Below are 17583 nucleotides of genomic sequence, written 5' to 3'. Positions count from 1 at the left end.
TGAAAAGAAAATTACTGACAAATTTTACACAAATTTCATTATCGGTGAATTTTATGATACGAAAAATCGACCACTTCGTTAGTAAAAAGTATACACATATTTTTTTTACTTTAAAATATATTTTCTGTCGATATATTTTTGTAATACATCTTATATTATATAATTTTTTTACATAATTTTTAATATTATATGTGTTATTGGCCCCCTATAATATCATTTCTGGAGTCCCTGCCGATGACTTTGAAATTCATAAAAAAAAAAACCAAATTTTTATCTTAAAAATTCAACAAGTAAAATAAACGTGTAACATCAATAGAAATAATCCAAACATGTTCAACACCAAATACATTAAAAACTAAACTCATTAAAATCCAAACATATTAATAGTGAATAATCTTTGTCTAATGAAAACACAAAAGTGCAATAGAAATATTAGAAGCTAAATACAAAAGTCTAGTGAATAATCTTTCAAAGAAGCTAAAATCAAAACACATTAAAATCCAAACATTAGAAGCTAAATACAAAAGGGTAATAAAAATATGTCTAGTTTTCAAAGTGTTAGGGTTACGAGTTGCAAAACTCACTAAAAGCCATATTTTTTTATTTAATTAATATATGATCACGTTTATGGGTTGGTTTGGGTTCCGCACTCCTAGAATCGATACTTGAACCGATCAGTAATAAAGGTCATTGGTTTGGTTTGAATTAGATCCAATTACCCATTGATTCCAAAACTAATTTAATTAATTTGATTCGAATTTGGACAAGTAATTAGATACTCGCTATCTGTGCTCACCCCAATTTTTGGTGCACTTGAATTTTTGTTTTAAACTGTTATATATTTCAGATACATAGTGTCTAATCTTTGTAATTAATTTTCTTCTACTTTTATCCGAGATATATAATATATAACAGTGTAAAAATATAAATATTATTCAAATTATAAATATTAATAAATAAAATATTTAATTAAGTTAAATTAAAAAAAAATCCGCCTTCGTGAGGTGTCCAGAGTCGTCCACAACAAGATTACAAGAGTGTGTGCGTACATGTATGATGTAACAATACTCCAACACTAGACGCATATCTGATTGTAATTTCAACCACAAATGTCCTTTCTAACCGATCTAAATAATTTGTTTTTAATTTTATAACTAACTTAGATCCGTCTAGTGATTAGTTTATTAACTTAGTTAAATAAATATAAGATTTAAATTTTATCTTGTATATATAACAAGTTATTAATTAATAATAAAGTCTTAAATAAAATTTGAATTTACGATAAATTAATTTTTTTTATTTGCAAAATTAAAAGATACGTTTGGAAATTTTTTTTTATGTATGCACTAAAATTCAGACTCAAATGCATGTAGGAATCAAATTAAAAATATATTTTTTGTTCCTTGAAAAATTCTATCATATATAAAATTTTTAGTGTAAATATTCAATTTAACCTGTGTATATTTTCACAAAAAAATTACATAATTTTTAATAAAAATAAATGACAAATTAGTTCTAACTATTTTTTGAGACATGGCCGTCATTTTTCACCTGAAATGGCGCCGTTTGAAGTAAAAAAAGGCCCATGTGTTTTAGAAAGTAAAATCGTTAGGAGCCGTTTAATTATTTATTTATTTATTTATTTTTCTTAGGTTTTAGAAAGTAAATAGTTAGCAGCCACAGCCACTTGTATATATAATATATTTGCAAACAGATATGGTCCACTTAATCACATAAGATAGATATAGAATAACTTTTTAATTTTATATTTTAATTTTTTTGTTCACCACATACCGTGGCCTTTCAATTTCATGACTTGTATGTTGGCCTTTGAGCCAAACAAAGGAAGTGAAAACAGCTGATGAAATGGCCTATCACAAAAATAGAGCAACACCTTAATATCCAGATGTTCACTATTTTTGTGTAAATTGGTGTTTGCTTAACTTATGCGGTACTACCTAGCTTTTCCTTTTTCCTTCTTTGGACACAACATTATTTTTTGTATTTTTTTCAAAGTCACCCATCTATATATTTTCAATTTCCTCGTAACTATGTGCGTGTTTTGTATATAAATTCAATTTCTTGAAAAGGCTAGGTTTCGTCCCAAAAGAAAAGAAAAGGAAAATGGTTAGCCAGCTAGCTTGGAAGATGTGCTAATATAGAATATGCATGGATTCTAAAGTGGAAATTTTACATAAATAAGGTAAGTTTGTAAAATGTGTAAGCAATTATTGATACTTTTGAAAATCAATGACTATACTAAATGGGACTAATGGGAGTAAAAAAATTTTGCCTAACCCGTTTTAAACCGAAAGAAAAAATAAAAAAGATAGAGAGAAAAAGTTAACGGTATATATTTTAGCTTAATATAAAATCTTACCTTTTTGGATATAACTTGCATGATATATAATTGCAATTCTAAATTATACTTAATGTTTTTTTCTTTCATATATATATATATATATATATATATATATATATATATATCTTTAAAGGAACCCTTTTCTTTTATAGATTCTTCAGCTTATAACTTTTTATAAAAGCTTATTTTCAACTGTTGTTTCAAGAAAAGGTAAGTGGGCGTTGTAAAGAATATGAAGAATGGAGGTACCGAGGTAATGTTTATTTTAGTGTTTTGGAATTGGTTTAAAGAGTTAATTTGGTTTTTAACTTTTTAAAATACTAATTAAATCCACCACTTTTTAGTTTTTGGCTAAATTTTCGTCTTCACATTTGTTAGTGCAATGCTAATGTGAACAGTTAAATATGATTCTGATATTGTAACAACTATTTAATGTGAACACATTCAATTATGATCAATATAGTATTAAAAATAGTTGTAATACTTAAATTAAATAAAAATTGAGAAATACTAATTAAATCACATGAAACAAATATATTCACAAGTTAAATAAATGAAAAAAATTATGCAAGTCAATGACAATATATAACATAGTCCACCCACCAAACATATTACAACCCTTAATCCCACAAAACACTTTACACATTTCACTTTTCATTAATGTTAAAGAATAATGATCAATAAAATATTTACAGGATTTTTTATTTTAATAAATAAAATAAATATAATAATTACTAAATTAAATAATTTTTAAAAAACAGAAATTCATTCCTTACTTATTTCGTTTATACTATAAACGAAATAAGGCATGTCGACGCCTATAAGTATATGTCGTTCACAGCGTACTGCTAGGCTCCAGATTGACTATGTCAACCACTTTCTCTTCTTTATCACCCCTTTCTGACCATATTATCGACATATATTGCGATGGCACGCCAGGCAGAAACCGATGCAGACATCAACAGGCTGAATGAGACTTTGCATTACGTTGGGGCAGCCGACTTTGAAGTTAGTCCTGTTCCGGTAAAATTTGTGCAATCCCATATAGATATATTTTTGTATGTAGTCGTGGTTAGGGTAGTTGCAAAAACCTGGAGTATAGTGTATAGCATTAGGAATAAGTCGCTGGTAGAATTTTGGAACTCTATTTAATTGTGGTAGGTTGTTACTACGTAATTGTTAATTTCAAACTCTATTTTAGTTGTTGTAGGTTGTAACGACTTATAATCTTATAGTTAGGTTTAGGTAGTTGCATATATGTTAAAATTAATTGAATAATATTTGTCTCAAAAATATGTGATTAAGGATGTAAATATGTTTTGAATTGGAAGTCTCTTTAACTTAGAAATAAATATTTATTTACAGGAAAGTGTAAGAATCAAATAAAAAAACACAGAGGAGAGACTGAAACAGGCCACAGTCACACGTACCCGCTAATAGCCGAACGCGAAACGAACCTTGCGACCAACCTTCGAACGGCTAGCTCTAACTCTTCCACAACAAATACAGAGGCCCGCCTGTCACAATGAGTGACACGCAGTTTCGGGATGCCTTCTCTATTCTTCTCAATGGCTGTCATGAGCCTCTGGGAGAAACGGTTTCCAGCTGCCATTTGTGACTGCGCCTTCCTGCCCTTCGTCACGAACAACTTCTGTAGCCTTTCGTACGTGATGCGCATGATGGCTGAAATCAGCAAGTATCGGGTCCCCTTCAGAACTGCATTGATGTACTCTGATAAATTTATCGTCATATGACCAAACCGCCGCCCATTGTCGCAGTGTTGCAACCAAATCTCGTTGTTGAAATAACCAGGTCATGTACCACTCATACCCAGCATTGCTTGGACTATAAGCAGCCTTTATGAGGTATCTCTTACCCTTGGCGGACTTAAAATGAGCCCTGAAATTCACAGCCATGTGTCTGATATAGTAAACATGGGACGCTCTAGGGGGATGTCAACCACTATCATTGGAGCTGAGGGCGGCCTTGATGGCCTGCGATCTGTCGAAGATAATCAGTAGGCCTTTTGTGGGGTGACATGGTGTCTCAGATTAGTAAGGAAGAACGACCATGACTTGGTGCTCTCGGACTCCACAATGGCAAAAGCAATAGGACGGATGTTTCTGTTCCCGTCTTGTGCCACTGCAATAAGCAACACTCCCCCGTATCTGCCATATAGATGCGTGCCATCAACAGAAACAAACGACTTGCAATGTTTGAACACCTCGACACATGATGGGAAAGCCCAAAATACCTTGTCGAACATGCTACAGTCGCAGACCAGAAGGTGTCCATCGTAGTACGGGGCTCTGCAGTGCCTGAAGCAGCTTCGGTACCTTGTTGTATGACTCTTTCCAATCCCTGTAGATCTGTGCAATTGTCTTCTGCTTCGCCATCCACACCTTTCTGTATGAGGATTTAAAGTGATAGCTGGTGTGGACCGCACCTTGCAACACCGAAATGCTGACGGAGGGGTTGGACTGTATCAATTGCAATATGACCTTGCAGATGAGATTGTTGTCTAACTGACGACAGTCTTGAGACATGGTGGATGCTAAACAACTGTGCGCTCCACCAACCCTCCGAACCTCCCTAACACAACAAAACAGTATTGGTTCAGCCATATCACAAACCTACTTAATATATCGCACAGAAGTACTCAAAAGTACTATTAAAGTTGATCTTACCAGTATCCAAGGTTCTGCCTAAGGGCCACACGGAGGCTCCATTGACACCCATTCGCAACTTGACGGCACTGTACATGGTACTTTAATCGGTCCGATTCGATCATCTGGTACTCAGTACTCTTGCGAATACTGTAGTTCTTCACAACCTACAGGACTGCCTCTCGGCATTTGAACCTGTGGTCGACCTGAAACTCTACCCTACTATCTAGGTTGTAATCCTCTTCTCCCATGTCAGAAAACGGAGTCCTCTCATGCATGGCGTCCAGATCTAAACTATGATAGTGACTTGGCACTACTAATAGCACCAGAGTTAGGTGAGGTGGAGGCAAGACATAGCACACCACAGTCTGGGCAGGCATCTCCGGTACAAACTCTTTATCATCGCCCCCTTAGGAAGAATCACTGTCGGCACTATCCACCATGTATTCTTCGTCTGACTCCTCGTCGCACTCCTCCGCCTCATCCAGTGTAATGGCGACATGAATGGGTGGTGGTGCGAGAGGTCGTTCTTCCTGTATATAGGTCGAGTGTACAGAACTACCACAACCAATATCTCCAACCTTGGTGAAAAGCTCCATCACCTGTTCCACCATGATCCTCCCATGGATGTCAAACATGAGTCGCACATGCTCATCCCCTAGAAGTTGAAATAGTCGAAACCGAAAAACTCCATTACCCATGGGTGCTAGCAACCTATACTCCACCCTTCCGACCTCCCTTGCTTCTGTACCACCGAGGTTGCTCAATATCAAACTCTTCAACTCCCACAACGTACTTACACGCTGAGTGCGCAAAAATATCATATTCTCACACTCAAACGTCATCCCATTGTCGTAATTTCTCGTACAATAATTAGGATAAACACACAACTATGTATACGTTGTTACTGGCCATTCTTGCTTTGTATTTGTGAGAAAAACGAGATAGAAAAAGATATGAAATGTGTGTGGAGAAGGTCAAGGGTTACACATCCTTTTATAGCAACTAGTAATTTGTCTTCTTATATCTTGTTTACACTGTAAACGAGATAAGCAAAGAGAGTGGATTTCGGTAAATTTTTTTAAAATTATTTAATTGGGTAATTATTATATTATTTTATTTATTAAAATAAAAAATCTAATATTTACACCACTATTATTGCTGTATTCACAAATATGTTATTAAAATTGATTTTTAAAAGATAATTTTTGAAAAATTTTAGCATTTATATGATAATTAAACTAAAATAATTTTCAATAAAAATAAGTAATAATAATTATATTTGATAAAATATTTTTAAAATTTAAATTACCATAATAAATATAAATAAGAGAATTTTAATAGTTAATGGAATTTGGCATCAATAATTTAAGAATAAATTTGAATATTTATTACTATACAAAATTATATTAGATTTTTTAATTTTAATAAATACAAATAAAAATATATATTTTTTATTTATAAAATATGAAATGAGGTGATTTTGTTTTTGAGAAGGACAAGCATTTTTTCATAAAATTTTACTAAACTAAAGTTCAGTTATTAAATAATAAATATAAACTTTTAAATTTTATCTTAATTCTTTATTTTAAAGCTTCTTGATTATTGTTGTGTAGCAAATAAACAACAAAAGTTTATGTACGAATTTTGTTAGTTGTCATTTTTTATTATTGAAATTATAATTAAATTGAGTGACAAGGATTTTTTAAATTAATAAATTATATTTTATATTTATACTTATATGAATTCTTCAAATTATTTACATATTTATACTCTATTATTTATCTTATTTACACTAGATAAAAGATAAATATGCTCATTTTTTATTTAAAATATAGATGAGATATATTTTAGAATTCTACCGATAAAGTATATCAAAAGTAAAATTTAAAAATAAAATAATATAATTTAATACAATTTAGATAGTAACAGTTTGATTTTATTATTTAATTTAATTTAATTTGAATAAAATAATTACAATTTGCATGATATTGATTTAAATTTATTTTTAGACCCAATCTTCTTATTCAAACATGTGAAATTTAATAAGAAACATGCCTAAGTTAATCTGAGTTTTTTATAATACTCAAAATTGATAGAAACCTGAAACCACAAATTAAGTGAAAGGAAAGCATGTTAAGATACCAACCGTTGATTATTCTTGAGAGTTTTGCTAAAACATGTATTAACAAAAATAATTATTAATTATTTTATAATATATTTTTAGTTTTTTACTGAAAGTATCGTTCATAAAGACACAACAAAAGACGGTATGAGAAACAGTGTGGACCCCACGCAACACGGTGACCGTACGTCCTAACACTCCTTCCAACGAATCAGAACTCGACAACGCATTTGACGAAACCACACCGGTTTCCCAAAACCACTTCTCCTTTCTCCTAAAATATTATTATATTCCTAACCAATCATGTCTTCTCATATTTTATTACCTAATTTGCCACTCTAACAAACAAGACCTATATGGTTCTGTTGTTTCTTCCTCTTCTTTCTTCTAAGCTCCAAATCCCACAGATAAAATCCCAAGCACTACCTTCCACTGAAAGAAATTAAACTTATCATATGAATTTTGTCGGTGCAGTACGTTGAACCGTTCCTGTGATCTTTGCACACCAGGTGTTTGATTAAATTCTTAGGTCAGTGCGTTACGCACACAAGGTGTTTGATCAAAGTTCTGGTGCTGAATTGTTGGTGGAATGGGGCGAGGGAGAGTGCAATTGAAGAGGATAGAGAACAAGATCAATCGCCAAGTTACTTTCTCTAAGAGGAGAGCTGGTTTGCTTAAGAAGGCTAACGAGATCTCAGTTCTCTGTGATGCCGAGGTTGCTCTCATCATCTTCTCTACCAAAGGGAAGCTCTTTCAGTTCTCTAGTGATTCCTGGTATGTCAGTAAAAATAACTACTCTTTATATTCGTGGGATGAATAATTATACAAAAGATTAGATGCAATTATATTTATAATAATAACTCAAGAATAAGCTAGATCCATATTCAATGAAGAATACCTATTTATAAGTTTAGGATACAACCTAATAATAACAAAAATAATTTAATATCAAATTAAATAAGCATATAATTGGTATGAGATATAATTAGACATTATATTAATATATATCATCCTAAATATATTCTAACATACATGATTGTATAAAATATTTTACAATATGCAAAGTTTTAATACCGGGATGTGGATAATTTGGATTAGTAGCTATTGGCGAGTAATGGTGTTTGATGCAATTGTAAGTGTGAAAAGATTGGCAACATGGGCTATAGTAGCTCACATGTAATTAATTAATTAATTACTAATTAAAGATTTATTAGAGTAAGTTATCTGGGTTAACATGATGACGACGATGATGATGAAAAGTGAATTTAGGAGGGGAGGAAGAGATAGCGGAGATTAAAGGTCATGGATGATGAAATCTTATTAATAGAAAATTTAAAGATACCCTCTGAGAACTGAAGTCATAAGTACCGTACAGATTCTCATGGACATGGCCATGAAAAAGCGTACGTGTTTTTTTATCTCTTAAAAACCAACAGCCCTCGCTGACATAGCACACTGCCTCATACACAAACATAAACGAAAGAAGCATAACTGAAGTGACCAATCACCATGACAATACTCTTAGAAAATAGTGATTGAATAATTATTATGTTGCTTTTTTGTTTTGGTATTTATTGTTCTCGTCGTGTTAATTCAAAATACTTCTGCTCTATTTTATAATCATAGGATTAGCAATATAATGAGTTAAAAAAATAATAATTTAGTTTGGTCGAGTGATTAACTCACTCGTTCACATAAACGAATTTTAAGAGTTTGAATTCTGTTTTGTACATGCAATAACATATTATCAAATGATAAATCGAATTTAGTTTTTTGACAGATTAATTTTTTATTTGTCGAATTAAAAGATAGTATGTGAAATAAATATGATTCGACTAAGTTTTTATGTTAGTTGTCGAAGGCTTAACATAATTCTTTTCCTTTATCCGGACTTAAAAATTGGTTATGTTTCGCAGGTGTATTAGAGCGCGGAGTTAAAAAAAATAATATAATGAATTAAAAAAATTAGACAAACATTTTTTTAATATATTAAGGAATTTTTTAGTTAACACGCATATTTTTTCTAATAAATGTATTTACTCATTTTTGTCGACGGTAAATATTAAAAAATATTTATTAAATACTAAAATCAACTATTATTTATTTGTATGTATTTATATATATTTTTAATAAATTAACCTGTTATTAAAATAATTATATTTTTTATGAATATTAAATATATTGATTAGTTGATGATTGATTTTTAATTTATGTTGATGTAATATGATTGCATGGAATAGAAATATAACAGAAAGCTGACTGCCTGACAAGATTGTTGATGCTGCGAATCAAATTGCAACAAAAATCAGAGCATACTCGAGTATATATTATAGCACTCTCTACAGGAGCAATGACAGGACTAACTACTACTATTCTTAAAGATTAGGATCCAATGTTAAGTTAATTAATTTTGGTTAAAACAAATCACTACTTAAGCTAGCACTTTTACGTGTCAATTTCCCCACCAACATTTTATCCAGCTAAGCACACAATAGATTAAAGGAGTATAACCTATATATTCTTACTTGTCACCATCGAGTTTACTCTGCAATTTTTTAAGTGGATCAATATATGATGTCTAACTGTGAGTTAATATTGATGGAGGTCATTTATTTACATAGCTTTTCCATAAACACAAAATAAATTAAATGACATGCATAGCTAATAACTACTCTTCAAATTGTTGTGCCCAATTAGAGAAAATCGAGATTTTATATAAAATTAAAAAAATAAATTAAGTATATAAAACATAAAATTTTAATAAAATTTAAATCATAAAATTATTAAATTTAATACAAATTTTATAAAATTAATTGACTTATTTAAAATCATAATATTAAAAAATTTTAAGAATTAAATCAAAATTTTAACTACTATAGTTGTGTGAGAGAGACAGAGATACAGAATATATATATATAAAGTAGTAGTTTGCCTAAATAAAAGGGTATAGTAGTTGTCAGGTAAATTAAAAATAAAGTTTGCCCAAATAACAGTAAAGAGGGGAAAAATGACAAAGTTGATCCTAAAATCTAACTAATTATAAAGGACTTAAAGATTAATAAGCAGGTGCACTTTTCTAAATAACCATTATCACTCTGAGAAAAATTATTTCCAGAGAGATGGCTGTCCTTGATTCAAAAACACTTTTCCTTGTTCAGCTTCAATATTCTTATCTATAGGATAGTTTTCACTCTTATAAAGATGATAAAAATTGTATATTTAGCCACAATTAAAAAAAGTATTTTAAAAAATGTGAATTAATAATAAAAATATAAACTACGAATAAAATTAAATCAACAAGTAAATTAAAATATTTAAAAGAAAAAATAATTAAATTATCTAAAATAATAGACTAAAACTTAATTATTCTAACAAATATTAATTCAAATGATACTGAATTTTTTAAATCAATACAAAATGATTTTTTTTCAAAATCTCAATTTTACAATAAGTTATATTAAAAAATGAATAAGAATTGTTACACTAAAAATTGAAATAATTACCAATAAAAATTGGTAGATTAAAATATAAATATTCAAAAATCTAAAAAAAGAAATTATTAAAAAAAAAAACTGTAAACAAAAGTTCAACTCATAAAAAATAAAAATATCAAAATAATAATGAAATGGAAGTAGAATATAATATTATAAAATTTAAAAAAAAAATAAAAAGATAAAATAATCTTTTAATAAATTTTTTTGTTAAAAATTTAAATTGTATACAAATTAAAAAAAATTCAAAGCTAGAGTAATGGTTTCAAAAATAGCAAAAATTTAATATTTTTTAATAATAATAATAATATTTTTTAATCTATGCTACATGTAAAAAATTTAATAGATGATAATTTATTAAATGAATAAGATCAAACGTTCTTAGTTGAAGTGTCTCAGCATTCTAGGATATATAATAATCATTAATTGATTTATATCACCAAATCAACTGCATTTGTATATGAATATGCGATCGATTTTTTTCTACAATCTTTTACTTACGGTAACAAATTTAATTATTCAAAAACTAAAATATTAATGAATATGTATTTATATTTGAATTCTTTCATAGAAACAGTTATCCCTCTCTCATTGCAAATTGCTATAACTAAATACTACACCTATACTTTGCAAATCAAATAAATATGGAACACTATAATTTGCGAGTTCTCAATAAGTTTTTTCAAAAAAAAAAATATATTAAACTTGACAATATTTATAACCTATTTCTAAAACATTCATTATTCTTGTATTTATTTATTTAATATTCATGAACTATTTTTGTTATTGAGTAAGATGTTTGATGAGAAATTTGGATATCAAGTATGGGATGGAGATGAATCTCATATCGATCTGAAATAGATTAATTAATTAAAATATATACTAGAGAGGAACTATATATAGATAATAGACCTCTTACTTTAAAGTTTAAAATTAAAATATGACATTCAAAATATTGTGATTATTTGTCTTTGTCCCTTTTCTGTGTCAAGATACTGCCTCAGTTTTGCTTATGTTATCATAGTAAAAGTCTAAAAGATGCCTCATGTATTTGTGGCAAGTGAAGAAAATTTCTGTGTGAATAATGTTTCAACTTAATTTGCTCATTTTGCTTGCTTTTTTTTTTCCCTTGTGAACAGTATGGAGAGGATAATTGAAAGGTATGAAAGGTATTCATATGCGGAGAGACAGCAGCTTGTGGCAAATGCTCAGGGACCAAATGTAGGCCATGTTGAAAATAATAATGATATAATTAAATACTATATTCTTCTTCATTTAAAACAATATCATTCAATTATGTTAATTATTTTTATGATACACTAAGTTCATATAAAGTGCATTTAAGATATTTCACATATATGATATATCTCTATTTTTTTCTGATTATTCACTCATGTTTTACTCTTAGACAAAGTGTTTAACTTTGTAACATACAGTTACTCCTTCTATTTATAACAATATATGTTTCTAGCATATAACGCATACATAACAAATCAGTCATTAAATTAGTTATTTATATAAAATATATATTTAAATACAAAATATATATAAAAAATAATTAATAACATATATTTATACACAAAATATAGTAATTAATTTTTAGTGTGTACATAACATTTTTATATATAATTTATTTTATTTTTTATATTTTTTAAAATATGTTTTTTATTTATAATTTAATTTTTCTATTTATACTCCTACTTTTATTATATATAATTAACAAATAGAATAAATATAGTATTAGTTCTGCTAATAATAGATATTTTCATGTACCATTATTACCAATTATTTTTTATGTTGTTTTCTTTGATCTATGTGGCTTTTGGTTTAGACAAATATTGTGAAATGAAAAAGCATCACACAAATTACACATAATAATATATGAATGGTTGACAATATATTTAGATTAACATTTTTCTCTCTATTTTTATAAGTTCAGTAGTTAACCAAATTCTGGTATACTACTTTTTCGTTCCCTAAATTCTTTTTCTTGGTATATACATCACCGAAAAATCATGTATAATGATATATGGTATATATGTATGTATATAATAAAAAATGCTTATTATCTAAATTCTCTACTCATGAACCACTTCAACTTGTTGTGTGTATATATATATATATATATATATATATATATATATATATATATATATATATATATATAGCAATTCTCACAATTTTATAATTAATTTATGATATCTGGTGTCAGGCAAACTGGACTTTAGAACATGCAAAGCTCAAAGCAAGGGTGGAAGTCTTACAAAGGAATCAAAGGTATCAAATAATAATAATTAAGTGCATACATTCAATGCAAGGGTTTAAAAATCTTTTCCTTTGTTGTATGTATGTAATTAGTATAATATATATCTGTGTTTATGCTAATTTTTTTTCCCTCTTTCAGGCATTTTATGGGTGAAGATCTTCAAGGCCTAAGTATGAGAGAACTTCAGAATTTAGAACAACAGCTTGATTCTGCTCTCAAACAAATTCGATCACGAAAGGTAATTAATAAATTAAAACCATGGAAGCAACTTTAATTTGACTGTTTTGAACATTGAACTGAATATCATATATATTCAGTAATTCTGATGATTGTTTTATCATGTGTAACTTGCAGAATCAAATCATGTATGAGAATATCTCACTGCTTCAGAAAAAGGTTATTATTGTTTGCTTTTATTTAATTATAAAGAATACACACAAAAGATAATAATGTTGATACACATAACTATAGAAGATAGAAACTCACCAACAGTTATATATGATTGTCTTTGTTCACTAAAACTGATCTAAAGTTAATGTTTGATCATCATTTTTGGTAAACAAAAACAATCTTCTATGACTCTTGTTAAATAGCTTTTTTAAAAGGTTTAATTATTCTATTTGTATAGTTTTATTTTCGATTAGGTTTCTGTATTTTTTTTAATTAGGTTCCTATCATGTTTTTAATTTTATAATTATAAGATCCTTTTTAAAGTAAAAAATGTTAAAGTTAACTGAATATTTTTTTTTGTAAATTGAAGGTATTCATAATTTAAAACTTAATTAGATATTTGATCGTATGTATTTTAGGAAAAATATTTTATTAATTTTAACATTTTTAATATGAAAATGACATTATTACAAAATTAAAAGTAGTGTAGGAACCCAATTAAAAAGAAAACAGTATAAGAATAATCTAATTGAAAATTTAATAAAATATTTTAGAGAAATGTTCATGAACCAGCAAAATTTATTATTTTTATTTGTTATTTTTAGTTATTAACCTAATTTTTTTATTCTAATAATTCAACAACATATTTTAGTCTACACTTTTAAATAGTAATAGCTAACTGCTGACCAATAATAATAAATTTTGTCGGCTCTCTGGTATTTTTCTTTATTGATAATTTTACTTTTTTTGGATATTTTTTATAGTCTAGAGAGTCTACAGTATTATAAAAATTGCTTTATTACTTTGAGAGAAAAGCAGAAGGATATACACATAAAGTTTCAAGACTTATATTAATCCCAAAACATGATAAGGTCGTGGTGACTGAAATTTGGCCTTAATTCAATATTAGGGCCTTAATTCAATATTAGGGAAAAAAAATCAAATATATACGTCCAAAACTATTTTGAGATTAAATCTCAACTCAAAATCTTCCAAGAAAAGTTATTATTAGAATTAGAGCCAAACACTTTTTTGATGGCCAAGTGAAAGAATTATTGCCTCAAAAAGTTAAGTGGAAAAAAAGTATGCATTTTGAAAAAATTAACAAAATCTTTTAGAATAAAATATATTTTTAAACCCTCAAATATTTATAAATTTTTATTTTATCTCTGACGTGTAACTTGTTTTAATTAATTTTAACAATTAACATCTCTAAATGTTATCAAATATATTTCTATGGCCAATTGTCATGCCACTGGCTATATATAACGGTATATATTTGACAAAATTAATTTAAAAATATTAAATATAACCTTAAAATAATTCAAAATCATTAAATATGAAATTGAGATCATTTTAAGTATTATTAACAAAATTAAAATTTTATAAAGTTGTGAGCAAAAGGTGTAAATGACCCAATTTTCTTATTAGAAAACATTGACAAAATTAAATTAGACAACCTTTTCCAACATCAACCAGAATCAAACTACAAAAAGAGAAGTTCAAAATCATAAATCAAAGTACTGTGAGGATTTATTGAAAATCACCACATGTAAAGCTACTTAGAATTTAGCAAGTCAATTACTGAACCAAGCTATCAAAGATGAACATTCAAATTATTGGATTAACTATACCTTAAGCACTAATATAATATAATCTAAAAGTAGTGACAGAACAAAGTCTCAGTTTCTCCTTTTGACTAAATCTTATTTATACCTTCACTATTAATCTTTGTTTTGAATGTAATTAATAAGGTTATCTTCTTTTCTAATGAGAGATGCTTGTGATGTTGTCGTTATAATTATTATTATCTTTTTAACTTTTAAGAGATGTTTGTATTTTATTTTTATTGTAGAAAACAAATTCCAATCAGCCAATGTGGACACACATCATTATTTTTTTTCCGTTAGTCTACAATTTAATTTATTATTATATTTACATTTTTATGTTATACAATATTGAACAGGAGAAAGCTCTAAATGAACAAAACAATTCACTAGCTAAGAAGGTAACAATTTTTTCCTTCAAATTTGACTATATACATGAATTTCAAATCCTACACTGAATTTGAATATATATATGATTGAGTGAAAACTAGATCAAGGGAAAAGAAAAAGCTACCACAGAACAGACTCATCAATTGGAGCTGCAAGATAATTATACTGTTGCACCTCAAACCTCAGAAAACTTGAATATTAGGTGAGCAATATAGGATTAATGGCTTTTTATTGAATGAAAACTCAAATATTAATTGATCAATATATATGCAGAGGAATGCCACAAGATAGAAGTGATAATGAAGAAGATAATGATAATGAAGAAGGTATCCAAACTAATGCTAGTGCTAATATCCTTCTTCCCAATTGGATGATTCCTCCTACAAATGAATAGAATTGTTCAAAGGTGTTACACAACATATATGATGGATATATATGATTTGGAAAAGAAACCTACCTTATTTGATGAAAATTGTAAAATGTAAAATGTCTAATTTGTTATGTGGTGTATCTCATTTGATGACTTTAATTAATTAATTACCTAAAATATAATAATGTGTGTGTTAGTGTGTCTAATGTCTGTATTTCTTATTAATTTTAAAGGTACTTGGTAAATTACATGACATACATACATGTCTATAAGTTGTATACAAATACATATAATTTATAGGTTTCTAGCTTCATTTTATTTTATTTTTTATTTTTTAATTTTTTTTTGGTAAAGTAGATTGGACAATCCCCAATTCTAAATATTACAACACATCTGCACTACATACTCACTCACATAATACTTAAGGGTTGAACTCGGTTACAACATATTAACAGGCATATGATTTAACCAATTGAATAGTTTGAATAGTTTGAATTTTCTTTCTTCCAATTATGTTGGGTGCGTATTTTTTAGTGGATTAAGATCTGCGTGGCTTTTTGCCATAGTGGGTTCATGAAACTATTTTGGGTTTGTGTTATACTCTTTTTTTGAATCAAAATGCTTCTTTATTTGTATATCATTTTAATTATAGAAAGATCACCATATTTAAATTGATTTTTAAAAGATAATAATGAATACAATTGAGACTTTAATTTAGGTGACAAATGATGTGTCTTTTAATATGTTTCACCCAAATTTAAAATTTAGCAAAGATCAAATAGTGGATTAAAATCCTTAAGTGTTGGGTGTGTGAATGTCTAGTGAAGGCAAGAACTCTCTAATCTATCTGACAAAATAATAATAATAAATTAAATTAAGATGGATATTCCTTTTAGTGATGACAACGGGTTTTCATAGGGGTGGAGACATGCCTTCCGCCCCCGCTTCTATTACCTGTTCCTGTCCTCGTCCCATTCCCATGACGGATAACGGAAATCTCGTATCTGTTGGAGATCTGGAATAGCGACATGAACTAAATGTCCTGTCTAAGCCAAGGAATACGATCAAAGTCATAGCAATCAGAATCAGAAAATATATCTAGGATTAATAGAATCAAAATCACAGCAAATAATTAACATAAACAGTATCACAACAATCAGAATCAGAAATATAAATTAAGGTTAACAGAATCAAAATCACATCAAATAATTAACATAATCAGTATTCCAATAATCAGAACGTAATCAAAATCACAGCAATCAGAATCAGAAATATAAATCAAAACTAACAGAATCAAAATCACTTTAAAGAGACTCTGACGCAAAGACAAGAAAGAGGTTGACAATCTTGCTAAACGATGAACACGCTCTGACGGCGAAGAGACCCTTATGCGAAGATGAAAAATTGCGAAGATGGCAAAGAGTCTCTGACGCAACGTTGCTGTCTCAGTAACTAGTGACCTCGAGAGTGAGAAGGGAGGATTTTGGCGGTGAGGAGTAGGAGGTAGCAGACGACGAGAAGACTCGACGAGATTCTAATGCGAAGACACACTCCCTGCTGCGGTGAGCGTGACGGTGACCTCAACAGGTGGCAATGAGGGACTGAGGGCGGTGGGAGGTGGCGGTTAGCGGTGGTGACCATGCATGCGTTTGTGAGAGGACTTAGAGGAGAGGAGAGGAGAGGATGAGGGTGAAGATCTAAATTCTAAAGAGTGAAGAGTTTTAATTTGGGGAATGGGGAGTGATGGCTAGGGTTATTGAATAATGTTATATATATAGTAAGGATAATTTAGACTTTTCATATATACATGTATTTAACGGGTCTCCACGGGGCGGGGATCTCTATTCCTGTCCCGCCCCATTTATTACACGGGTCTTGTTCCCTATCCCCGCGAGTAAAAAATCGTCCCCATATCT

The 17583-nt window shown here is 28.9% G+C and overlaps 1 protein-coding gene across 1 annotated transcript; it reads left to right on the top strand.

Annotated features, from left to right (window-relative positions):
- The first annotated feature begins 7463 nt into the window (after window positions 1–7463).
- LOC112716255 (agamous-like MADS-box protein AGL8 homolog) lies at window positions 7464–15985 on the top strand. Its single transcript, XM_025768127.3, has 8 exons — window positions 7464–7927; window positions 11784–11865; window positions 12857–12921; window positions 13049–13148; window positions 13265–13306; window positions 15267–15308; window positions 15399–15499; window positions 15571–15985. Exons 1-8 carry the CDS (start codon window positions 7743–7745, stop codon window positions 15689–15691), a joined length of 738 nt encoding a protein of 245 aa, XP_025623912.1. The 5' UTR covers window positions 7464–7742; the 3' UTR covers window positions 15692–15985.
- Window positions 15986–17583: the final 1598 nt, after the last annotated feature.

Source organism: Arachis hypogaea, chromosome 10 (genome assembly GCF_003086295.3).
Source record: "Arachis hypogaea cultivar Tifrunner chromosome 10, arahy.Tifrunner.gnm2.J5K5, whole genome shotgun sequence".
NCBI lineage: Eukaryota > Viridiplantae > Streptophyta > Magnoliopsida > Fabales > Fabaceae > Arachis > Arachis hypogaea.
The sequence above is the reverse complement of the archived record's forward strand: the minus strand, read 5'-3'. Positions and strand labels throughout refer to the sequence as shown.